Below are 27,364 nucleotides of genomic sequence, written 5' to 3' on the forward strand. Positions count from 1 at the left end.
CTATTGGATATAATGGTCCGCACCATGCACATATTTAGTCTGCCCTTGTTGCGTGAGAAAAGGGAAGTTGTTTCTGGATATTTGGGCTTCCTCGTGGGCTATGAATGTCCTTCCCCTGTGAGTGTAACATTTCTTTCAGACCTTAATACTGAGGTAGAGAAGTCTTGGAAGATACTCTAGTCTACTCGGCTCGTCTTTCCTTTACAGCATTTGAGCTATTTGAATGTGAAGGGACTGGGTGAGCAGGGTATGTGAAGATGCCCCCTGTGGAGGAACTAGCAGTTTCTCTCTCACTGGGTGAGGCGTCTTCACTTAAGGCTCTGGCCTTGACTTCAAAGCTGTGTCATCAAAGACATCTGACAGCTTGTGTGGTAGGCGAATGTGGCAGCGAGCCAGGTGGTTGCAGCCATACTAGGCCAACCTGCTCACAGACTTGAAGTAATGGCAAAGGTTGTCTCATGAGGTGATGGCGAAACTGCACTGGACAATGGAACTGGCTCTCCAAGCCACACAACAGACTGGCCCGGCTGTTCTGTGGCGGCCTTGGTGGTTAAAGAGAGGCACCTGTGGTTAAACCTATTGGGGATTAAGGAGAAAGATACATTTTTTTTTTTTTACCTGGATGCCCCAATCTCACATTCAGGTTCTTTTGGCAGATCTGTTGCAAAGGTGGTCAAGTGTTTCAAGGAGGTAAGGATGCGGTCTGCCGTCTGCATGTGATTTATCCCCCGTAAGGATGAATCCAAACACTCTACCTCCTCTAAGTCTTCTGGCCTGATTGCAGACTTATGGAAAGTAAGTGGAAATGCAGACTTTCCTTTGTGGTTAGCTGAAGTGATAAGTCTTGCACCCAGGTGGTGAGTAAGGAGTAGGCTTCCCCTTGTATGGAGAGCAATAGGATGGTTGTAGCCTGGTGGCTAATGGTAAGGCTTTGTCTACTTGTAGGGAAACACCCCTGAAAGTGGAGCAGGGTAAACAGAACCATATGAGCTTATATGATTCCTTTGGTTTCCCTCTCAAATTGATTTTGGAGTTTAAAGCAGGGATATTGCTCCTCTTTGGGAGAATACTCATCTTGGTCTCTCCCTGTTATCAGATCACTACTGGTATTTGACCTGGAAAAGGTGTTTTAATTGAATTAAGGGTTGAGCTATTCTTAAAGTAGAATGTAAGCCTGTGGTTCCCTCTGTTTTTTTTTAGTCTGGGTGATAGAGTTGTAGGCATATGATTTAATGCCTTAGCATGAGTTGCTCTCCTCCAGTTATCTGGGGTCTTTAAGTAGGACATGGCTCCCCTGCGGTCTCTTTGGATTATAAAGGCCGGCGGTGGAAATAATTAGCAAGCAATGCCATGCCATGCCATGCATTGCTCTCATGTTTCCTAAGTCGAAATAGTGATTGGTTCCCCCTTGGCTGAGCGGCATTTTATTTTTGATTAAAACTATTAGTATGGATGGTAAGTATCTTAAAGGCATGTTCCCTGTCGTTGCGTTGCGCTGCTCTGACGATATCCTTAAGGGTAGAGCAGGGTAGTAAAATGTAATTTTTTTGAATCCATCTGTTCCTCCCCAATGATGGTTGGGCCCTAAAATAGTCTTTGTGCTCCCCTATAGCAGATATCACTCAGGAAAGTTATAAGGCTGGCACTTCCCTTGCAATAGAGCATTGAAGCTGATTTTTTTTCGCTTTTAGTCAGGTTATTTTATGCCCACTATGGTTTACATACTCAGCCTAGTTAGGCAGGCACCTCCAAAGCACGGTGGAGTATGTATTTGTCACTTCAAAAGGGAACGTCTATGGTTACGTCTGTAACCCTGGTTCCCATTGAAAGGAAACCAGGCTCGGCTTTTCTAGTTGATGACGTATTTTGCAGGTGCCCTCTTATACTCTGCTCATGACGTCATAGACGGTTGTCATGCTCTGTACACATGCTCAGACACCAGTCATGCTGAGGGCATTTTCCATAGCGTCAACTCCAGACGCCACGTCTCTTTCGCCTTCTTAGGGAAGCGGGGTTACTGTCGTTACCTGAGACGTTCTGCAGCATCTTTCATCATGTTTCCTAAATCAACTGTAATTGAATTTTACTTGGTCTGGGAAAGTGACATAGGCAGATAAGCTACATGAAATCAGATTGGAAAAGTCAGGACTGAAATGGATTATCATAAATGTGGAATGAATGTGAAAAGAATTTCAAACCACATATGAATGTTGGTTGAAATTAATTTGTACAAATTGTATTCAGGGCCAGATTTAATAACAAAAAGCATCAATACAACACCTCTTTTGGTATTACAACTACTATCAGGATTTACTAAAGACATGCAGTAAAAAATGAGCGATGAAAAGGCATGGTTATTTTTGCGTCTGACCTTATTTCATATGCATTTGTAGGAGATTCCCTTTCAGATGCAAAATGTATGGGAGGAGAGTATGAATCATGCAACATGATTTACTAAGGTTTGCGTTTGAAAACGCCCCAAAAAAGCACGTCTCAACCCATTTAGTGCTTGACATGCTGTGATAGTTGCTGTAGGAGAAGGAACCGCAGGGAACAGAGAGCATGTTAGAGAAGCGGGAGAATCTTCTCCACTCATGTTAATTTATTTGTTATCATTTATTCCAGAGGAAGATTCTATCTGAACATATCATTTGCCAAGCCACACTATTTTTCAATTTGCTGTGACTGTGTTGTAAGTAGATCATTAGTTGCTCTAGATTGCATTTGTCATTATGGAAATGAGCTGCTGCGTCTGTGTTCCTTAACTTGCGCCTTGTCAGTAGATTTACGCGTAGAAGTTTCCTCTCACATCCCATCATGACGCTTATTTGCCCTCTTTAGTTAATCTGGCCCAAAATGTGATTTTTTTGCCACATATATTCCAATCGGATATGCACAAATATCAGATTTGGACTGACAGTCTGATAAAGGCCTCACAGCTTCATCATGTGATCGTCCGTTGGCAGAGGAGGGTTCTCCGCTCCGCACCAGAGAAGCTAAGGAACCGCACTTCGACGGCAGCCAACGCCGCTCAGAGCAGCCCAGGGACACGCGTCAACCGCTACATCAGCCGTCTGATCGAGGCCCGGCAGACGGAGTCCGACACAGCTGACCTGAACTACCTCACTCTCATGTACAGAGACTCAGAGCGAGAGCATCGGGTGAGAGCCATGAACACTCCATCAACACATGTTGTCAGTCATCACTGTGTCTGTACTGAGGTTAAACTGTTCTAGTGGTATGAGATAAGTCTGCTGCAGATGCATGGTTGGATGTGGTCACATTTACTGTTCTGCAAATTTTCAATGGTGAAATCCAGTAATTGCAATTGAAATCCATTCAATCTCGAATTTTTTGTGAGGGGGAAAGATTCCCCAAAGCAGGTGTTACAGCTGGTTGAAGTTTTCAAGGATTCATAGCACTGACCAACAGAAAGCTTCTTGGTTTCAAAGTGACCAGTGTGTGCTTCGTACACTTACACCAGGGGTTCTCAACCCTGGTCCTTGAGGGCCACTGTCCAGTAGAGTTTAGCACCATCCTTGATCAAACTCACCTGCATCACTCGCCTGTAGTTTTCTAGTAATCCTGAAGAGCTTAATTAGCTGGTTCAAGTGTGCTTGATTAGGGTTGCTAAACTCTGCAGGACAGTGGCCTTCGGTGACTAGGGTTGAGAATGCCTGAACTAGACTATTGTCAATAGACAATGGACTTTTATTGCCCATTAAATTATGCTTATGTTTCACTAATGTGACTGCACCAGTGTCCAAACCAGATGCAAAGCGATACAATTCCATCAACAAGCAGTTTGTTTGTCCACACCAGACATAACAAAATCAATCACAAATCACAGCCCATCAGAAAAGACTGTGGGCAGAGTCTCTGCAAACGTACAGCACTCACAACAAAATCACAGCCAATCAGAAAAGACTGTGGGCAGAGTCTCTGCAAACGTACAGCACTCACAACAAAATCACAGCCAATCAGAAAAGACTGTGGGCAGAGTCTCTGCAAACGTACAGCACTCACAACAAAATCACAGCCAATCAGAAAAGACTGTGGGCAGAGTCTCTGCAACCGCACTGTACTTGCAACCAAATGAATACACAACAACATCAAATTATTTTTAACATGACTAAAAATAGATACTGAGTGACGAAAACTACACTGAACTAAATTATAAGCTCAAAACTTTTGTTTTTGCCCCCATTTTTCTGAACTATAACTTTAATACACGGCCCCATGTTACAAAGATCTGTACACAATTTCTGGAAGCTGAAAACATCCCAGTTCTTGCATGGCCAGCAAACTCACCGGACATGTCACCTATTGAGCATGTTTGGGATGCTATGGATCAGAGTATACGACAGCGTGTTCCAGTTCCTGCCAATATCCAACAACTTCACACAGACATTGAGACAGACATTGAGGAGGAGTGGACCAACATTCCACAGGCCACAATCAACAACCTGATAAACTCTGTGAAGGAGATGTGTTACACTGCGTAAGGCAAATGGTGGTCACACCAGATATTTAAAAAATGACCCCCCAATACAGTCAAACTGCACATTTTAGAATGGCTTTTTGTGGCCAGCCTAAGGCACACCTGTGCAATAATCATGCTGTCTAATCAGCATCTTGATATGTCACATAGATTATCGATGAGGTGGATAGATTATCTCGGCACTGGAGAAGTGCTCACTAACTCAGATGTAGACAGATTTGTGAACAATATTTGAGAGAAATAGACATATCACCATTGTGGCTGGTTAAAATGATTTCATTAATTACTCACTCTCATGTCGTTGGATACCTGTAAGATCTTTATTCATCTTCGGAACACAAATTAAGATATTTTTGTTGAAAGCTGATGGCTGAGAAAGGCTTCAGATAGGCCTTCATTGGCATGCAGTACATTCCCACTCACAAGACCCATAAAAGGCACTAAAAACATCGATACAAAGTCCATCTCACTACAGTGGCTGTACAATAATTTTACAATGCAAAGAAAATAGTTATTGTGCACACAAAAATCTAAATAACGACTTTATCCACCAAGTTATTGACATGAACTCGACGCATGCGCGAGAATATGATGCAGATCCGCCGTTCAGATACATGACCCAGAAGAGGAGGAGCGCCGCTATCGCGTGAGTTCACGTCTGAGACCTACACGGAGGACAATATCTTGGCAGATAAAGTCATTATTTTTACATTTTTTGCACACAAAAGCTATTCTTATCACTTTGTAACATTATTGTACAGCCACTGTAGTGAGATGGACTTTGTATCGATGTTTTTAGTGCCTTTTATGAGTCTTGTGAGTGGGAATGTACTGAATGCCAATGAAGGCCTATCTGAAGCCTTTCTCAGCCATCAGCTTTCAACAAAAATATCTTAAACTGTGTTCCGAAGATGAACGAAGGTGTTACGGGTGTCCAACGACATAAGGGTGAGTAATTAATGAAATAATTTTGGGGTGAACTAACCCTTTAAAGGGTTAGTTCACCCAAAAATGACATTTCTTTCATTAATAACCCACCCCAATGTCTTTCCACACCCGTAAGACCTCTGTTCATCCTCAGAAAACAGTTTAAGATATTTGAGATTTAGTCCGAGGCCTTTCTGTCCTTTAAATGTAAGTGAATGCCAATTTTCTGTCCAAGTCCAGAAGGTAATGAAAACATCATCAAAGTAGTCCGATTGAAGAATCGACAATGCATTTTGGTCCAAAAATAACAAAAATACGACTTTATTCAGCATTGTCTTTCTTCTCTTCCGTGTTCCTCAAATAAAGAATCAAACGGTCATGATTCAAGATTCGGATCGCGTGTCAAACTGTCAAACTGCTGAAATCACGTGACATTGGCGATATGAATCCCGAATCAATCTGCTGATTCGCAACCGTTTGATTCTTTACTTGAGGTTTGAAAACAAACACGGAAGAGAAGACAACACTGAATAAAAGCGTATTTTTTGTTATTTTTGGACCAAAATGTATTGTCAATGCTTCAAAAGAGTCTAACTAACCAACTGATGTCACATATGGACAACTCTGAGGATGTTTTCATTACCTTCTGGACGTGGACAGCAAGTGGGCATACACCTACATTCAAAGGACAGAAAGGCCTCGGACTAAATCTAAAATATCTTAAACTGTGTTCCGAGGATGAACAGAGGTCTTACGGGTGTGGAACGACTTTGGGGTGAGTCATTAATGAAAGATATTTCATTTTTGGGTGAACTAACCCTTTAAGACAAAAACTGTGCCTTTAAATTTTTTTTAAAAAGATGCCTTTTATCACATTACAGTGTCATGTCTGGTTCGGGCATATTGTAAACTCCGTCATGAACAGGGTGGATTTCGGTTGAATCACGTGAATTTGAGCTGCTATAACTGCTCAGCATTTCTTTTCTGTTTTTGAAAATGGCAGTGACAGTGTGATGTATGTCTTTAGTATCATCAGCTGAATGACGAGTACTTCACTGGCGCTGTCGTTCTGTCTCTCGTCCTCGCTGCTCTGTTCGGCATCCTCTACCTTCTCATCATACCACAGTACGTATAGCAGGATCCTCTCAGACACATGAGTTATTGTGACAGAGAAATACTCTACATGGACACTAGTATGAGGACACCCCTTCAGGCTGACAGGGTTAGTTATTCCAATAAAATAAAATAAAAATTGTACTTATTTCAACACGTGTGTAAAACAGTAAGTGCATTTGTCTACAATTTGCACAATAACTAAATGTACATGGCTTGTGCTAAACATCAAACTTCTAAACATTTATTCATTTTGTGAGGCATCACATGCAAAATGATCCATCCAGTGATCAAAATTTGTCAGACATGCTATATCACATATATGTATATCTGACATGCAATGTTTGTAATAACTTCTAAACCGGTAAATGGACTGCCGTTGTAATGAAACAGGAATCACAATCATACCAGTCAACCAATCAAGTTTGAAAGCGTACAGTAGTCTATGGACTTACAATCACTAGAATTTTTGTACATGGAGAAAGGCCACAACCCTAAACAGCAACAACAGTTTATTTTTGTAGAAATGTTACATCATGTAAACAGAAAATTCATAGCTGCTTGTCATGGAAGAGAAATAGGAAGATATGTAAGAATGTGTGGTGGTGGTGGTGATAAATGTAGTGTAAATATAAACTGCGAGTTGTAACACATTTCTACAAAAATAAATGTGCTGTATAAATAAAAATGTTTGGTCCCACTTTATATTTTAAGAGTACTAAGAAATGTATCATTTGATACAATGGACTCATTGTGTACATACAGCACATTTATATTTTTAAAAAATATTGGGAAAAAAATTATCTTACCCTTTCTCTTCCCATTTCCTTCCTGAGTTTTCCTAAGCTTTACTGAGCTGTTTTGTGTTGATCAAGGCAGTATTGCGTGTCAAATAAAAAATATATGAAAAATTGTAATAAATTATATATATAAGAACGAAATATGCATTGGAATATCATGATACAATTTTATTGTATCTAAAACTAAGGATTGTAAACTAAGGATTGTGAGGTTGGTGTCAAGTATCTGTGCTGAATTGTATATAAATAATAGTGTCAGTTCCTCTTGTGCATTGACTTGTGTTTTTATTTGTCATGTCTTGTCGTGTCTGTGACTCTCAGGGGGACTGTTGTGCTGGTGTTGCTGGTCTTCTGCATCTGTTTTCTAGTCGTGTGTATCATGTACCTGCACATCACTAGAGTTCAGGTAAGAAACTCGCTCACCCGGTCCAGCTGTATCATACTAGTTTCATGTCCAGGTTTAGGACAGTTGTTAGCTTTTCAAATATTTAAATGTATGTAAATATTACGATTTTCTTAGCATGTATCTCAGTTAAAGTTTTTAAATGTTTGGTAAAAAAAAAAATGCAGAAGATTAGTTCACCTCAAAAAAAAAAATCTAAATTTTGTAATTAATTACTCACCCTCAAGTTGGTCCAAACCCATAAGAATTGTTGTTCATCTTCGGACCATAGATGAAGATATCTGACCGTAGAATTAACTGGATTTAGGACCACTTTATATTAGGTGGCCTTAACTACTATGTACTAACATTTTAATTACTCATTTGATACAATGCACTTATTGTGTACATACATTTTTTTACATTATACTTACATTTTTAAAATACCTGCATGTAATTGCATCTGTAATTCATTTCTGTAGTCATTTGTAATTACACAGTTGGCACTTCCCTTACACCTAACCCTACCCTTAAACTTACCCACACTACCACACCTGTCCCTAACTCTACCCGTATCCCACCACAATATCAGCCAAAGTGCTTTACAATACAATTTGAACACAAAAAGTACATTGCACTTATTTTTTGATGTAAGTACATAGTACTTAAGGCCAACTAATATAAAGTGGGGCCTGGATGGACTTGTTCATATTCTGTAAAGCATGTTAGTTTTCTTTACTCTCTGTCTGTTTGTCTCAGTGTTTTCCAGGGTGCCTCACCATACAGATCCGGACCGTTCTGTGTGTGTTCATAGTGCTCTTAATATACGCTGTGGCTCAGGCCTGTGTGGTAAGATTATTCTTACAGTCATCACTGACTGGAGCATCTCCACTATTTCAGTACTGCAAAGAAGCCACAATCTCTCTCTCTCTCTCTCTCTCTCTCTCTCTCTCTCTCTCTCTCTCTCTCTCTCTCTCTCTCTCTCTCTCTCTCTCTTTCTCTCTCTCTCTCTCTCTCTCTCTCTCTCTCTCTCTCTCTCTCTCTCTCTCTCTCTCTCTCTCTCTCTCTCTCTCTCTCTCTCTCTCTCTCTCTCTCTCCTCTCTCTCTGTCAGGTGGGTTGTATGCCATGGCTTTGGCCCAACTCCACACGCTCCATCATGATCATTGATGCGGCCAGAGGGCTGAACCGCACCATGACCGAACTCCCATGTGAAGGCGCCCAGTACGCCTTTCTGTCCTGCATAGTGGGGACGCTGACCATGGCGCTCTTCCTGCGGGTGTCCTGGCTGCCCAAAATGATCCTGTTACTGCTGCTGATGGTGCTGTACATCACCATTCTGGAGCTCAGTGGACTGAGACACACTTCAGGGTGAGAGACGGCTGAGATGGCACTGCGCTCTCAAACAAAGTTCCCCAAGGTTCAGTGGGGTTTTATGTAGAACTCTGTGCCACCTGGTGTATTGGTTTCAGTGCATGGCGAAGACAAAAAAAGATCTAAATAACAATCTTTATTGTCTTTTAAAAAGAGGCAATTGTGATATTTAAAGGGGGGGTGAAACACTCAGTTTCAGTCAATCTCATGTCAATCTTGAGTACCTATAGAGTAGTATTGCATCCTTCATATCTCCGAAAAGTCTTTAGTTTTATCATATTTATAAAAGAAATATGGGCTGTACCGAGTCTTTCCGGAAAAAAACGAGCGCCTGGAGGCGTATCGTGTGGGCGGAGCTAAAGAATGATGAGCGCGCAAAGCGGTGACGTCCTCAAGCGTGGAGAAACCCATCTATCTCAGCTAATACAGATAATGATCCACAATCAAATCTGAGGCTGAAATAAATTGAACAGGAGAAACGGCAACATCAGGATGTCCGTCTCTGTGGTATGGACTGTATTTAGGGGCCTTTGTGTGCAGTTTATGAGGACATGATTCGGTTTATGGACTATTGTATGTGACTAGACCTTAGAGGTAGCAAGCAAAACGGTTTTGCACGTCAGAGTCAGACTAGTGTTATACAGAACAACAATGGAGTAACCGTTAGTGCATTTGAATGACGAAGCACGCGATCGTATCGTTTACTGATGTTTACTCATGCGACGGTAGCCAATAGCAGAGACATTTGAAGTTGATTTACTCACCGGCATCTTCCAAAGCAGGACCGCTCTGTCAAAAACACCATTTTTTGGTATGATTTGGTGAAGTCCTGTGACAGCAGTGACCGTGGAAATCCACTTTGCGACGCGACTGAAGCGATGCCTTGAAGCTTCCCGTCATTTCTGCGTTCAAATCGGTTGAAATGCAGCGCTGCCTTCCCGGAATGCTGTGCTGAAGCCGCTCGACGTCACCCATAGGAATAAAGTGGAGCACATAAGTGTTCACGGACGACTGGATCTGCAGCTGAGAGACTGTTTACAGCGTGCATTTCCTCTCTCTCCCTCTAGTGACACGCGCGCACCCTACCGGGAGAAGAGCCTGTACAGCCCATACAAGGACCTTCCGCTCTATTTAACGTCAAATAGACCCATACTCGAAAAAAACTCGCCGAAACTTGTGAGAAACCGGAAGGAGTATTTTTAACACAGAAATACTCCATCAAACGTCCAACATTAGTTTTTGAAACTTTGTCTATGTTTAGGATGGGAATCCAAGTCTTTAACCCTAATATGTCCTTAGTTTCCTGTTTACACTCAGTGCATTTGGGGTCTATATGACCCCAAAATGTAAAGAGTGATTGTAAAAAAAATATACATTTTTAATATTACATATAATATATTATTTTTTTTGTTCACTTCTCATCTATACAGTAATGCTGTGTTTTTGGATATTCAAAGTACTTTTGTACCTATTTACCACACAAATCCTCATTTATACCATTAGCTTGCGTGTGAAATATCAATTTTTTATGAAAAAAATACTTAAATCATGATCTAAATTAAAATGAATTTGTTTCTGGATATTGATATAGGTGTTAGCTGTACAATTCTGCCATCTGTTGGTCAAAGACAAACTTGAAGGAATTACAATTTAAGAAAGAAATTGTTTTGTCCATAGGGGGCAATAGAGATCCATTCATTTTACTGGATGTGGCCAACTGCTCATATCATAACTTTTGTTATACATTTTGTGAATTTATACATGTATAAACATTATACAAGACATAAAAAAATAAATATTCCTTCAAATAGTAGAATTTTGGTAGTTTTTGATAAGTTTTGAAATGTCTGTTTTAACAAAATACCACATAAATCGCCACATAAGAAAATTATTTATTTTAATGAACCAAATGTGGAAAAAAAATTATTAACTTTAGAATTTTGAAGATATTAATTTAATAATATATATATAAAAAAAAACAGCAGCAATATGCATAAATGACCAGGAGTGAAGAATGAACATTGAATAACAATATAATTTTTTGATAATCAAATTCTGAACACTGACCATAAAAGCAATAACTAGCTACAAAAATTATTACATAATTCACATGGTAAAAAAGCAGTTCAGAATGTTGTGAATGAACATGTATCATGAACAAAAATCAGTCCATGCTCTGGCCCTCTTTTGTATGGGAATATATGTTATGGGAACAATTACTTTGCTTTCAAAACAAAGTTGCAGCTCTTAGATCTCAGAGTAAACTTTCTCAAAGTTGAACGGGTCAGTTTCCTTTCATCTCTCCCTTGCTCTCTCTGCGTGTGTGTGTGTGTGTGTGTGTGTGTGTGTGTGTGTGTGTGTGTGTGTGTGTGTGTGTGTGTGTGTGTGTGTGTGTGTGTGTGTGTGTGTGTGTGTGCATGCATTAGGTCTCACTGATTCACTGTACTCACATTTGTTGCTGATTTCATTTGACAAATTCCATAGATGCTCTCTCTCTCTCTCTCTTTGTCTCTCTCTCTCTCTCTCTCTCTCTCTCTCTCTCTCTCTCTCTCTCTCTCTCTCTTTGTCTCTCTCTCTCTCTCTCTCTCTCTCTCTCTCTCTCTCTCTCTCTCTCTCTCTCTCTCTCTCTCTGTGTGTGTGTGTGTGCGCGTGCGCATAGGCGCACGTGCGTAATGCGCCAGTGCGCATGTGGGTGGTGCCTCAGTACGCATGTGCGTGTATGCGTGCACATGTGCGCGGGCGTGCGTGTGTGTGTGTGTGTGTGTGTGTGTGTGTGTCTGTGTGTGTGTGTGTGTGTGTGTGTGCATTAGGTCTCACCCCTTTTATCTTTGTTCTGCATTTGTGGCTGATTTTATTTGGCTATGGCAGTCATTCCTGTTAGTATGTATGTATGTGTGTGTGTGTGTGTGTGTGTGTGTGTGTGTGTGTGTGTGTGTGTGTGTGTTTGAGTGAGCATGTCTTTTCTACATTCCATTTTTGCTCTAGTACCAGGCCTTCATTTATGTGTAGAAATTTTCAGATTTTTTTCTGGAATTATTGATTTTATTTGTCAATTTCTAAAAAAAATGCTTTCAATTGGAGTCACTCCTGTGTGTTTGTTTATGTGTGTTTGTGTGCGTGAGCATGTGTGTGTGCAAGTGATCATGTTCGTTCCACTTTACATTTGTGCTCTAGTACCAGGGCTTCATTGTGGTATGGAAATTTTCAGATTTATTCTGGATTTATATATTTTTTTTGACAAATGAAAAATAAAAAACACATTTTTTTCGATTTTCCCATTCATTTCAATGTGGGGTCATATTGACCCCAAAGCTCCTGAGTGTGACAGATTTTTTTACATGCCTTTAGAACAACCGAATCAAGCCCAGTTTTTTTGTGCATGTACAGATAGATAACTTAGGAAAAGTCACAAAGTTTTATTCCACTGAGATAAAGGGAACCATTTTTTTTAACTAAAGAAAAGTGCTTTGGGGTCATATAGACCCCAGAGCAGGTGTAAAAAGCTCAGTATGCATGAAACAGCATTTCACCCCCCCTTTAAAGGTCATACTCATCCCCTTCACCATCCATCTGACACTGACTCAAAATTCCTATTGCTAGAAAAATACACTTGATTAACTTTTGTGCTCACCAGGCACTGTTGCTGTGGTTTTCCAAAGTTACAAGCCAATCACCATTTTCACTGGCCACAATTTTGCTGTTTGGAAATTACATTTGATATGATTAAAGTTGACTTTGGCATACTCAAATTACTTTTTTTAGTCATTTTACTTTATTTAGAAGATTTAAAACCCTTTAAAACTGTTAAATGCAGAGTGACACCCAAATCAAGACTGCATTGTATATCAGCTGGTATGTGCAGGTGGGCAATATGAGCATAGGCTAATATGAGACATTTTATACGATATGAGTTATTTTTGTTAGGCTATATAAAATAACAAAGAAGCTAGTTAGCAAATTACAAAAATAATAGTAAATTTTAAAAGTATATCTAGATAAAGTAGGTTTATTTATTATGTATTCATTTATTTAACATCTGTAGTTGTTTGATTAACATTAATGTCAGACAGGTATTTAATTGGGCTGCTGAATGCATGGACGTAATATTCTGACACATATCCAGTTATTACCTACCTGTTTACGAACACTTAAGCCATAACCAACAGGGTTCATGCGAGATACTCCACATGATGGACATTTTGACATCTGTGTGCGCATGAATTTGACTGTTCAGTCGCAAGGAGAACTGATGCCGCGTGTGCGACAGAGAGAGAGCGCGCAAGAGAGAGCACTTCTGTTGTGTCATTCAGGCGCAATTCCGCTTTTTCACCTTCACTAACTGCAAGTTAATTGATAAAGAATTGTAATTTAATTTTAATTTAGTGATTTCAATTAATTGAAGTGGTACGTGAGTTGCTTACACTAAAACATCAATCCTTGAACCTTGATGCATGCGTATTGACGAAGGCAAAAGCGCAAAGGATAGAACAAAACAAAACGTAGTGTCGGGAGTTATTCTTTTAGCGTAAGTCAACTTGCGTAGTACTGTCATCTGTATGGAAAAAACCCAAAGGACATTCTGCCAGAAATTTAAATAGAACATTCATTCAACATTATATGCTATTTAATAATATTCTCAAAACGTTAGCACTAAAACATTATTTATATATTGTTTATTTTTTATATATATGTTTTAGATGGACATTTGTCTTTTTTTAAATGTTACTTCTTCTTTCAGAACGTTCAGAGAACATAGAATAATGTCTTTAGAATATATTTTGTTAGCTGGGTATTGCCCATATGACAGAAACTATCATGAAAGCTGCTGAATGTGTCTGTTGACTCTGCTGATTGTGTGTTTTGGAGTGCAGTTGGGGCTTGCTGAGTTTTCGTGGTCTGGAGCCCATCGTCTCTCTGCTGCTCTTCTCCACCGCTCTGGCCCTCCACTCCAGACAGATGGACCTCAAACTACGGCTTGACTTCCTCTGGGCCACTCGGGTACGTGGGGAACACCACAGACAGTCAGAAGAACAAGAAATACTCCCAATAACGCCAACATAATCTGTCTATCCATCAGTGTTTTCCCATTTTTTTCTATTTTTTCTATAGGGTTGCGGGGATGTTTGAGTTAATTAATACGTTGAAATAAATATTACATTATTTAAACGTATTAATTTAGCAGAACAACAGCAGCATTTTAACATAAAGTAGTCATAATAATAGTAGTGAAGTTATGCTAGGGCATGTTACTAAACTAACATTATCTATATATATATATACAAAACACTTTTTCACATTAATTGGACTTCTGAACAGGTTGCTTCCCCTGAGCGCCAGTAGAGGTCTTTAATCCCCTGAGTTTTGCCATTATTTCACCTTTATTGCATCAGAATAATTACTGGTGACCTATTTGAGTGCTGAGCTCACTTGACTCAGCACAAAGTTTTGTTTTGCCCTGCAAACATATCTAAGATGATTATTCTTTGGACTGGATTTACCTGTGCTTGACGTTACTTGTTTTTTGGACTGGATTTTTGCCCCTTCCCCTATTTGGATTATTCATGCTGTTTGGCTATGTTTGGACCAGAAGTGTAATGATACCCTCATTGCATTATTACACACACATATATATATATATATATATATATATATATATATATATATATATATATATATATATATATATATATATATATATATATATATATATATATATATATATATATACAGTAGTTTAATGTAGTACTGACATTAAAACAACATATATTTGGGTGAACAATACAATACACCATACAGATTGTCACTATCCACAATACATGTTGTAAAAATGTTGTATTGTGATATATTGTGACAATATATTGGTACACCTCTAGTTACGACCCTTGCCTGTTTTCATGTTTGCTCTGACAGATTCCCATGGACTGATGTCTGGTGCCTGGACTTCCCCTTTCAGCAGTGTGTGTTATTTTGTGTCCTATTTCGTGGCATGTTGGTCATTCTAATATCTGCAACCTATAAACTGCACATGGATCCTAACTCTCAAGCCTCCACATCACACTTCTTGTTAGTAGAATGTCTAAAGCGGACTATCGAAATAAAGCGTAACCATATTGCATTCCCCTAAGAAACTTTAGCGCTAACTTGCAAAAGCACGGAAATAGTTTCCATCACAAATGTCACTTGAGTTTCTTATGAATGCAAAAGCATCATGCCAATATAGTCTCTTTTTTTAACATCACAATGTCCCTTCAGGGGCTCCGTAGAGGCGAGAGGACTGTGATTGTCAAGCAGCATCATAACAACATCGTCATGTCATATTGATACCTTAATGGGAGTCATTCTGCCATTCAGGGCCCGTATTCTTAAAGCTTCTTAAAATTTCGAATTTACCTTAAAAACTTCTATGGAAGTGTGATTCAGGAACGATTTGAAAGCAACTCAAAGCAAATAAAATACTAAAACTTTTACTGTAGTGAGGAGGCAGGGCTGACCCTGTTGCTACATATGACAGTCTTTTGAAGACTGTGATTGGTTGGTTGTCCAAGAAGGAAAAAAAGAGTGCTTTTAAAGAGTTAGTTCACCCAAAAATGAAACTGAATTCATTAATGACTCACCCTAATGTCGTGACTCGTGCCACACCCGTAAGACCTCCGTTCATTTTTAGAACACAATGTATTTTCGATGCTTCAAGAGATTCTAATCAACCAACTGATGTCACATATGGACTACTTTGATTTGTTTTTATTAGCTTTCTGGACATGGACAGTACAGTGTGTATAGACTGCATATGCTCTGGACTAATATATAAAATATCTTAAACTGTGTTCCGATGATGAGCGGAGGTCTTACGGGTGAGGAACGACATTAGGGTTAGTCATTAATGATATAAATGTCATTTTTGGGTGATATAACCCTTTAAGTATAGGGTCTATATAAACCTTCACTTTGAAATTACAGGCGTAATTTTTCCTTTTTTTACTGTACTCTCTCTCTCTCTCGCTCTTACATAATATATAAATGTGTGTGTGTGTACATATTATTATTTTTTATTTACCATGCTGTTAATGTTGTACTTAACAGCGACACAATAAGGTTCTGAGATGGCTGTAGTTGTGTGGTCAAATTGCTTATAGAAGGTTGTGACAGACTAGGGTGAGCAAACGTCCTGTTTTCCCAGGACATGTCCTGTTTTCTATTCCTGTCCTGGTCATCCTGCTGTTTTTTTTTTTATAAAGCGATGAAAATGTCCTAGTTTTCATTATTTTCCACTGGGCCATTAAATTGACCGGCACTCAAGTATTATTTGCAGCACCGGCGCACCCACCACACGCACCAAAAGAAGACCTCTCTAATTCACCTCTCTAGAAAGTAACAAAGAAGAGGCCGTGCGACGCCACAGAAGAAGAGACCGTGCAGCACCACTTTATTTTTCACGAATACGGGCCCAGATGTGATGCAACTGAGACACGCAGGAACGTCTTGTTTACTTAAGCACAGTGTAATGCGTGACTTTTACCTTTAAACAAGTGAGGCATGACTACAGATCCCACCAGATCTTGACTAACATCACACTGATTTGATCGTTTTGCAATTGACTGCTTTAACCAGTTCGCAATCATAATGAACATTTCCACAACCATATCTGTCAGAACGCTGTGCATTATTTTTCAATAATTCAACAGCCCAGAGTCAATTTTTCAACTTATTCTACCTTTACCACACCTCAAAATATTGTTCAGATTATATATTTCAAGACATTTGTCAGGTTTAGTCCTTAAAACACTTGTGTGCAGGACTAATTTCTTACGCATTTGTTTTAGTGCTAATGAGCTGTATTGCGGTCAAGACCTGCTGGAACTACTTTAGCCGTAATTTCCCTGAAAATAATTGCACACCTTAGAACGATAGCCAAACAATCAGATTCAAGCATTCAACAGTCCCGTGGTATTAGCATAAATACTGTTTCTGTGCTAATGTTTTAAAAACATACAGATAACTTTGAATGAACGTTCTGTTAATATTACTGAAAGAACTTTGTTCATAACTTTGAGAGAGCCTTGACAGAACATTCCCTGTCAGCAGAGTTTGTCCCGCTGAACTGTGACATTGTGACTTCATGACATGTCTTTCTCTTGGTCTCTGTGTGTGTTTTCAGGCTGAGGAGGAGAGAGATGGCATGGAGAAAGTCAAACTAGACAACAAGAGGATTCTCTTCAACCTTCTGCCTGCTCACGTGGCACAGCACTTTCTGCTGTCCAACCCCAGAAACATGGTGAGAGTATTTCAAAACCATGTCATGAGCACATTCATCTAAACGAATGGTTGATCTCATTCTCTAGTTCTCTTGTGGCAGGATCTTTATTACCAGTCCTATGCTCAGGTGGGGGTGCTGTTTGCCTCCATTCCCAACTTTAATGACTTCTACATCGAGCTGGATGGAAACAACATGGGTGTCGAGTGTCTGCGGCTGCTCAACGAGATCATTGCTGACTTCGACGAGGTCCTTTTCCTGATTTTAAAGAACTTTGTGAAGCATGCCTGTGATCATGCTGGAACTCCTCATCCATTTCAAGTCCTGTTTCACCTGTTTTGCAGCTCATGGACAAAGATTGCTACAAAGACATCGAGAAGATCAAGACCATCGGCAGCACGTACATGGCAGCAGTGGGGCTGGTGCCCACCATTGGGACCAAGGTCACTAAATCAGCTACAACACATATTACATATTCATAAGAGCTCATTTGCTAAATCAGATAACTCATAACAGATCATTAATTTTCATAAATAATATTTTTTATTCTTCTTTTTAATATCAATCAAACTGCAGTTGAAATATTTTTCATTTAAAGTAAAAATCAATTAAAGGTGCACTATGTAGTATTTTTGCAGTAAAATATCCAAAAACCACTAGGCCAGTGTTATATATTTTGTTTAGTTGAGTACTTACAATATCCCAAATGTTTCCAACTATTTGTAAATTGTGAGAAAATTGCTATTTTAACTAAGGACCGGGACGTGTCAGCATAACGTTTGAGCGAGTTGCCTGTCAATCACGTCATAACAAAAAGCTGTGTTACCCTTGGTTTTATTCTGCAGAAGCGCTTTTCTCTTAGCAGTGTGAACATGTCACAGCAGCGCCGAGCGAATGCTCAGAGTAACGTCATAACATCATTTTAAACACACTTTATTAAACACTAATATGATAAACAGAGTTGCTTTACCTTATAATCATGACCGGAAAAAGCAGAAGTGCGGGCGCCCGGCGACTGTGTCCCTTCCCGTCATAATAAAAGTCCCGGTACTCGCAAGCCATGTGTTTGTATAACAAACGCTCCAGCAGCCGTGCTCAGCTCCACAACACTCAGTCCTGCTCTGCTTCATACCACAGTAACGTTAATAACCGCATCAATGAACATGATTTCTGCCCGAGTCCTATTTTCCACCGGCTGTGAGGTGAAGACCACATGTCCCAAGATATTGCGCTCACACTTGGCGTCATCAAACTACGCTTTTGTTTAGAATAGGCGCCCTCCAGTGGACAGAAAGTTGCATAGTGCACCTTTAAACAGCAGTTGGGTTTTGTTTTGACAAAATTAAAGTTCACTTAAAGTATGTATATTTATATTTATATATTTTTTTAGTTTTTATAAGATTTTTAAGTTTTTTAGCAAAACCAGATAACTCCAAGCCTGACAAGGCAAGGCAAGGCAAGGCAAGTTTATTTGTATAGCACATTTCATACCCAATGGCAATTCAAAGTGCTTTACATAGAAATTAATTAAAACAGTGGTAACAAATGCATGAGAAAAAAAAGAATACCATATGGACGAATAAAGAATTAAAAACAAGCATAGTTAAAACAGTCGTAAAGATATAGTAATAAAAAATAAAATAAAATAATAATAATAATAATAATAATAATAAAATATATATATATATATATATATATATATATATATATGTGTGTATATATATATATATATATATATATATTTATATATATATATATATATATATATATATATATATATATATATATATATATATATATATATAATTTAAAAATAAAATAAAAAAATAAAAAAAATAAGATAAAATAAAATAAAATGGTCAGATCCACAATAATGGTCTGATATAAAAATAAACATTCTTCAGTTTACTGCCTACATACATGTACCATCTTAATTAGAACACCTCTCATTCATTTCTTTCTCAAACACGTTCATAACATCCATTTTAATCACTATTCCCTGATTTTTACTCAGAAACCTTCTTGTTAAAACCCTTACTCACTCATCATACCCTCCACAGATTTACACATACTCAAACCTTATTGTCAAACTTACTATTTCCATCAAACCCAGTTTTCACTCGTCATATTCAACTCAAAAGAACATATAAAATAAACAATAACCAGAGATAAGATCAAAAGTAAACTAAAACAATTAGAAAAAGAATAAAGAGATAAGATAGGGTGCAATCAGTCGGACATACAGTGCTCAGAGCTCATTCAGTAAATGCACAGCTGAACAGATGTGTTTTGAGTCTGGATTTGAATGTGGCTACTGTTGTAGCAAATCTGATCTGTTCAGTAAGCTGGTTCCAACTGCGGCTGGCATAATAGCTAAAAGCAGACTCTCCTTGCTTTGAGTGAACTCTTGGTATTTCTAACTGACTTGATCCTGCTGATCTGAGTGATCTGTTGGGTTTATATTTAATCAGCATATCTGCGATGTATTGGGGTCCTAGCTCATTGAGGGATTTATAAACAAGTAATAGTACTTTAAAGTATCCTTGGGTGCTGAATCTTGGAGCAGATCTAATCCTTCACAGTCAGTCTGTGGTGAGCTCTGTGGGCAGGGCTCAGCTGGGAGTGTGTCCGTGAGCAATTGTTGTTGTGGGGGCGTGGTCTTATCATTGTCCTTGTGGGATGTGTCAGCCGCATGTCCATTCAGCTGCTGAAAAGAAGTCCTGTGGTCGTCCATACTCTGTATCAGGTTGAGTGGGTTAGAACACACAGCTGAAGGATGATGAAGGGAAAAATAAATATTGTCCTTTAACACTCTTGCACCAAGTTTGTTTGGGTGGTGGCCATTTGATGTAAACAGTTGTCTCTGGCTCCAGAAGAGATTAAAGTTGTCGATGAAATTCACTCCCTTCATCATGCAGGTTTTTTGCAGCCATGTATTAAGCCCAAGCAACCGTGAGAATCTATTTGTTCCTCTTGCTGGCAGTGGTCCACTAATGAACGGCTGAACTTTCAGTTTGCTAAGTGTTTCAAAAAGTTCATTGAAATCCCTTTTAATGAGTTCTGACTGCTCTCTCTGAATATCGTTCTTTCCTACATGAATGATAAGTCGATTTGCGGTCTTATGTTTTATCAGGATGTTCTGAATTTCCCTGTTTACATCAGAAATGGTTGCTTGTGGAAGGCAGCATGTAGTTGTATCTCTGCTGCTAATGTTTCTGACTGTAGAGTCACCCACTATCAGAGTCCTTGGCTCGGCTGCGCTCTGAGCTGAGGGCCGCTGTCTGCTCGACCTTGAGCGCCTGTTAGCATTAGTGTTAGCTGTGGGCTGATGCAATCCGTGTTCGATCACATTCATCACGTTTGGGGATTCATCACCCTCATTCATTAATACTTCAAATCTGTTTTCGAGATGTATCGATGGTGGTCGGAAACTAGTGTTTGCAATCCTTGTGTCTGGGGTAGAGCATGCTACTGCAGCAATATATGAAGCTCGTGACAATCTGACGTCTCGAGTGCGTTTGGGTCTTGCCCCCTGTTTGTGCCACTGATTAATGTGTTGATCAGTTACTTGTTTCTCTATCTGTTGAGTAGCACTAAATTTACGGGACTCACCAGCTGTGTGCAGAGGACGTTCGTGATGAAGCTCTGCTGTGTGATTCGTCCGGTTTGGTAGTTGCGCAAATAACTTTGTTTCAAGAACTGCAATCCGTTGTGAAAGTCTGTGGCAGTTTGTGCAGCAAGTAGATTCTTGAACTAAAAGAGGCATTTTCTTATCCTTTCGATAGTAGGCAGCTGTGTTTTCCCTTCCGGAATGTAAGCTGATGGAAGGGAGAGGCTGGTCAGATGAAGTGTTCGCTTTTTTGTAGTAATCCAGTCTCCAGAGTTTCAAGTTTTATCAAAAAAGTTAAGCTTTGTTGTTTGAGCGCTTTGTTGATTTGCTGAAGTTTAAGTTATGAGATAAAATATAGAAGCGATAGAGCAAAGCGCGGAGCAGTAAGCAAGAGCGTCCGAACAGTAGCGAAGCAGGAAGCAGAGCTTGTCTAACAGACAAGCCAGACTTACATCAAGATGTTTGGTCTGGGAACTCACCATTGACAGGGCTCAATCCGAGAGGTGGGATAAACAGTTGTCATTCAAATTCCCTCAGCGCGCAATAGGATAGTACTACAACCAACCAAAGCAATTAGATGGACAACCTAGTTGATGGATTAAACTTTTACCATATCCCGTCAGCAAAACTCAGAACACATCTTCCTTTTTTAAAAATGGCTTCAGTACTTAGTCCTTTTCTCAAAGAAAAGCTTAACAACAAGTCTTCCAGAGTTTGCCAGCTTCTTTGTTTTTAAGTAGCAGGCGGAACCGTGGCAATTCTGCCATCATTATGTTAAGCCCGCCCACCAACTCTATCCACAACTTTCCCGAACTCTGACCTTTTCCATGATCGCTATGGCAACGTAGAACACGCCGGTAACGAACTTCCGGTTTACGTTAGTCTGTATTGTTATCAGCTGAACTCTTGGTTGTATTATGAGGATTCAGGAGTAGACTTTTACAACACCGCTTCAGGCAAAATGATCACATGTCCCAGATGGTCGCATGGATCTGACTATCTTACAAGAACTTACTAATATCTGTAGCACTAAGCGATTCACCTGAGTTATGCGGTGCACACATTTTGCCTTTGCGTGGTAGGCTTGGCTGTTCCTATGAACACGCGAGAGTTACCTTCCGTCCATGCGCCTGTAAATCGATTTTATTTTATTATAAATAAAGGTTTATTTGTTTCTAGTTATTTATTTTGTTAGATATTTCCACTTTGCGGGGGTCCCGCAAAATAATTTTATTTTCCCGCGACACGCACACAATAATATCTTGCCACTCGCATCCGCATTCACCATCAAATATGATCCCGCGCCGCACTCGGTTGTGCTGGGTCCCGCGGGAGTGCAGGTCTCTATTTAACGTTAGGTTGTTAGAGCGGTCTTGCTACACAATAAATCTGTAAATTATTGAAAACAATAAACATACCCCTTGCAAAAAATGATACAGTTGTACTGCAGTATTTTAAATAGGTTAAACTAGTATATAAACTCAATAATTACATTTACAGCAATGAAATGTAAATTTTTATTACAATGCACTTAAATTAATTGAAGTTCATGCATCTATTTTCATGTTGATTAAAAAAAAGTCTACTGACAAGGTCTGACATGATTTCAACAATTACAAATATTAAAATATAAATATTACTTCTACATCACAATTCTTGAGTTTACTTGAAGCTCATTGGGCATTGAATGGGTGCGTATGGTGCTAGGCAAATGGAAATGGTAAATGGACTGCATTTATATAGCGCTTTTATCCAAAGCGCTTTACATTTTGCCTCACATTCACCCATTCATCAGCCATGTAAGGCGCCATCCAGCTCGTCGGGAGCAGCTGGGGTTAGGTGTCTTGCTCATGGACACTTCGACACTTGGTCAGGTGGAACCGGGGATTGAACCACCAACCTTCTGGTTTGTAGACAACCTACATGAACCACTGAGCCACTGCCGCCCCATAGGCAACATGTCAAACGGGTCCGTTTATGTTGCATGGTTTATGGAAGCAAGATTTCGGAGGTGTGAGACCCAGGCGCTCAGCGCTCATCAACCCCAGCGAGAGCAGCCTTAACTCGGCTCGTCTTTCTGACGACCGCCGCTGCCTGGCAGAAGCCCCTCCCATGACGCAAATTTGCATCTGTTGTGTAGTGAATGAAGCAAATGGATTCAAAATGTTCACGCGTCCATGTTCGCGCGAATAGCGCTATTTATTCTCGTCACTCGCGCCTGGTGTGAACGCAGCATAACTGTAATGTGTGCTAAACCGGAACTGAGATACCGTCAACCGGAATTATCGAGTGTCATGGCGCTGCCCACTAAGACTCGCAGGAAAGTTGTGGATACACGATGCGATTGGCCTGATTAGAGTTTGGTTTTTCCAGCTCACAAGCCAATGGAGAGTTGCGAGACTACCCTGGCTGCAAATTAGATTATCTGCCGCTACGATGCGTCTAGATTTTTTAGGCTAGATAACTCCACATTTCATGAGTTAAACAAAACCAAGTAATTGCTTTGTAATTGCATTTAATGCAATTTAATTTAAAACACTTCTGATTACAAGCAATACATACGTTTCGCTAACCATTGTAACGTTCTGCTTTAGCAAGGTTCTGTGAAGAAGTTTCAGCTCCAAAAGAAGATATCACAGGTTCATAAAGTTTGTAGAAATGATCCATCCTTGATCAATTTTAGTCAGCTTTGACGTAACTCCTTTAGATGAAACTCCTCTCAGCTAGCGCATCTTTTCTATGTGATTAGCAGCCTTGTCCTCTGACCTAAATTAGCTGATTCGCTTAAACTGACCTATCGGGTTGTGTTCACAAACAATGAGGGTGCTTGTCGGTTTCTGCTGTAAAACGTGAACTCACGATGCCTTGACAGTGGACAGTACAGTTTTTTGTGACAAAATGTGTTTAGGGTTCAGAACATGCTATATGTGGACAAAAACACACGCCGGTCAGTTATATTGTTTTTAATGTGCCGTTTATCGTTTTTTGCACATTACCTCTTCATATATCAAAATGCAAAAATACCTACAGAGCATCTGTGACCATGATTTGTTTTCTCCTTCATAGGCAAAGAAATCCACGGCTGCCCACTTGAGCACCATTGCAGACTATGCCATTGAAATGTTTGACGTTCTTGATGAAATCAACTATCAGTCATATAATGATTTTGTCTTGAGAGTGGGTAAGTTTTAATAAATGTATACTGATGTGTTTGCCACAGTCCCTCCACCAAATCTGCACTTTTTCTACTATTTTTTCTACTTTTTTTTTTTTTTTGAGAAAAAAAAATACTTCTCATTTATTCAGTTCGTGTAATTTGATGTTTCTTTTCTGGGCACCACTGAGTCACAACTTTTATACTGAATACATATTATACATACAGTATACATAGTAGTAGTAACTTCACAGTAGTAACTTCAATACAATACAATTTCCTTATCCTTTACATCTGACAGAGTGCCTTTGACCGTAAAGGGTGTCTTTGTGCCTCTTAACAGACACAAAATGCAATTAAAATGTCTGTTCAACATGAACAGGTCCCTTACATGACAACGAGATGAGTTTAGCCACTTAGCCATTGTTTAAATTCATCTAAGCAGTGTATTAGAAGGGTATCTGTATCTCACGCTGAAGTCCCGTGGGAACTCAGCGTTGTGTGTGTAAAGCACAATTATTTTATTAGGCTACTGCACATCTTTTCTCAAGCCGTGTATGCCCAAATGGAAGGATAAATAAAGTTTACATTACCTCCACAGTGGCTGCACCCGTCTTTAACCACGGAATGGCATTTTTCTTCAACCGACCCGGCTGTGTTGTGTCTGTGTAAGTTAGTCAAGTGTTCGCTGCAAATTTTCATAATTCGGAAAGGCACAAACGCGAACCATTTCTTCTTTATTGTGAGTCCAATCGGATCATCACTCTAGGGATGTCCGGTTCACAAACAAATCGTTCTTTTTAACCGGTTCTTTTTAGTGAACCGGGCAAACCAGTTCACCAAATCGGACTGAATCGTTCTAAACGGTTCGCATCTCAAATCAGCGCTGATCACACAAGTTACTTTAGTTACTCACTTTCTGACATGAGTGACAGTCCCTCTGAATAGAAATAAGCAAATGTTTTGAATTAAATGTTGTAACTCCAACCGTTCACTGAACTGAGTCATGTTTTGCTGAGAGAACTGATGAACTCATAAGAAGCTGATACTGAGCATGCGCGAGTAACTGAACGAGCAGCGGCCCTCGGATCAGCAGGACAGAATCGAAAACCGTTTCTCTCGGACACGTTCAATACTGAGAACCGTCGAGCCGATAAGCAGAGCCTCTTCATACACACGACGCTCTTCCCCACTGGACTGTTTTTCCGGCTACAACGGAGTTCCCACGGGACTTCAGCGCAAGACTAAACAGGTGAATTTAAACAATGGCTAAGTGGCTAAATGCATCTTGTTGTCATGTAAGAGCCCTGTTCATGTTAAACAGACATTTTAATTGCATTTTGTGTCTGTTAAGAGGCACAAAGACACCCTTTACGTGTATGCCCCCAAAGCTGCCATTTTAGCTAAGGGGGGCTCTGGGCATTAACTGTAATAACTCTGTGTTGCAAGCACCAATCCAGTTCGTTTTTTTTCTATAGACTGTACTCACAAAGATATAACGATCAAGATAATCTTAAAAATTCGCCGGAGTTGTCCTTTAACTCCACCAGAGTGCCGGGTTGAACCTGTTACAATATAAGTTGCTTTGCATAAAAGCATCAGGTGAATGCATAAATGAGAAAGGAATGACAAAGTGTTAATTTGTGGGTAAACTAACTCTTTAACATACTGTACTGACATGGAGGTTAAGGATCCAAATGCAGCTTTTATTAGGGTAATCATAATTCATAAAACAGGCAATAGGTCAAAACACAAGCATATAATCTAAAAAGACAACAGGAGAGAAAAACACAGGCAAACGGAAATCCAGGAAACCAGGCAGAAGGGTAACTAGAGGGTGAACACTCAGAAATGCAATGTGACACTTACAAGACTTCACAATGAATGAATGAGTGAAAACACAGGGCTTATATAGACAGCGTTAACAAGGGTAATACAAATCAGGCATGCTGGGAGTATGGCAAAGTGACGCAGCCTCTTATTTCCTCTCAGGGAACCATTGTTACAGATGTAACCTGAGACATTCCCTTTCAAGGGAACTTGCACTGCATCGAAACGCTGCGGGAACTTAAAGGGGGGGTGAAACACTCAGTTTCAGTCAATCTCATGTCAATCTTGAGTACCTATAGAGTAGTATTGCATCCTTCATATCTCCGAAAAGTCTTTAGTTTTATCATATTTATAAAAGAAATATGGGCTGTACCGAGTCTTTCCGGAAAAAACCGAGCGCCTGGAGGCGTATCGTGTGGGCGGAGCTAAAGAATGACGAATGCACAAAGCGGTGATGTCCTCAAGCGTGGAGAAACCCATCTAGCTCAGCTAATACAGATAATGATCCACAATCAAATCTGAGGCTGAAATAAATTGAACAGGAGAAACGGCAACATCAGGATGTCCGTCTCTGTGGTATGTACTGTATTTAGGGGTCTTTGTGTGTCTTTACGCGAAGTTTATGAGGACATGATTCGGTTTATGGACTATTGTATGTGACTAGACCTTAGAGGTAGCAAGCAAAACGGTTTTGCACGTCAGAGTCAGACTAGTGTTATACAGAACAACAATGGAGTAACCGTTAGCGCATTTGAATGACGAAGCACGCGATCGTATCGTTTACTGATGTTTACTCATGCGACGGTAGCCAATAGCAGAGACATTTGAAGTTGATTTACTCACCGGCTGCTTCCAAAGCAGGACCGAACCTTTATCGCTGGGACCGCTCCGTCAAAAACACACTTCTTTGGTATGATTTGGTGAAGTCCTGTGACAGCAGTGACCGTGGAAATCCACTTTGCGACGCGACTGAAGCGATGCCTTGAAGCTTCCCGTCATTTCTGCGTTCAAATCGGTTCAAATGCAGCGCTGCCTTCCCGGAATGCTGTGATGAAGCGTTGAAGTCGCTCGACGTCACCCATAGCAATAAAGTGGAGCGCGGCGCGTCATAAGTGTTCACGGACGACTGGATCTGCACCTGAGAGACTGTTTACAGCGTGCATTTCCTCTCTCTCCCTCTAGTCACGCCCGCGCGCACCCTTCCGGGAGAAGAGCCCGTACAGCCCATACAAGGACCTTCCGATCTATTTAACGTCAAGTAGACCCATTACTCGAAAAAAACTCGCCGAAACTTGTGAGAAACCGGAAGGAGTATTTTTAACACAGAAATGCTCCATCAAACGTCCAACATTAGTTTTTGAAACTTTGTCTATGTTTAGGATGGGAATCCAAGTCTTTAAAGGTGTAAAAAGCTCAGTATGCAT

At 39.9% G+C, this 27,364-nt stretch overlaps 1 protein-coding gene across 1 annotated transcript in view; it reads left to right on the forward strand.

Moving 5' to 3' along the window:
- The window catches only part of adcy1b (adenylate cyclase 1b), a 110,865-nt gene that overhangs the window by 73,053 nt on the left and 10,448 nt on the right, over positions 1–27,364 (forward strand). Inside the window, exons 9-18 of the mRNA XM_067452288.1 lie at positions 2,967–3,161; positions 6,456–6,553; positions 7,663–7,747; positions 8,483–8,572; positions 8,836–9,092; positions 13,967–14,093; positions 17,251–17,367; positions 17,449–17,595; positions 17,691–17,789; positions 24,023–24,137. Coding sequence (XP_067308389.1) covers positions 2,967–3,161; positions 6,456–6,553; positions 7,663–7,747; positions 8,483–8,572; positions 8,836–9,092; positions 13,967–14,093; positions 17,251–17,367; positions 17,449–17,595; positions 17,691–17,789; positions 24,023–24,137 — 1,330 coding nt within the window. The remainder of the gene's footprint in view (positions 1–2,966; positions 3,162–6,455; positions 6,554–7,662; positions 7,748–8,482; positions 8,573–8,835; positions 9,093–13,966; positions 14,094–17,250; positions 17,368–17,448; positions 17,596–17,690; positions 17,790–24,022; positions 24,138–27,364) is intronic.

This window comes from Pseudorasbora parva, chromosome 9 (genome assembly GCF_024679245.1).
Source record: "Pseudorasbora parva isolate DD20220531a chromosome 9, ASM2467924v1, whole genome shotgun sequence".
Lineage (NCBI taxonomy): Eukaryota > Metazoa > Chordata > Actinopteri > Cypriniformes > Gobionidae > Pseudorasbora > Pseudorasbora parva.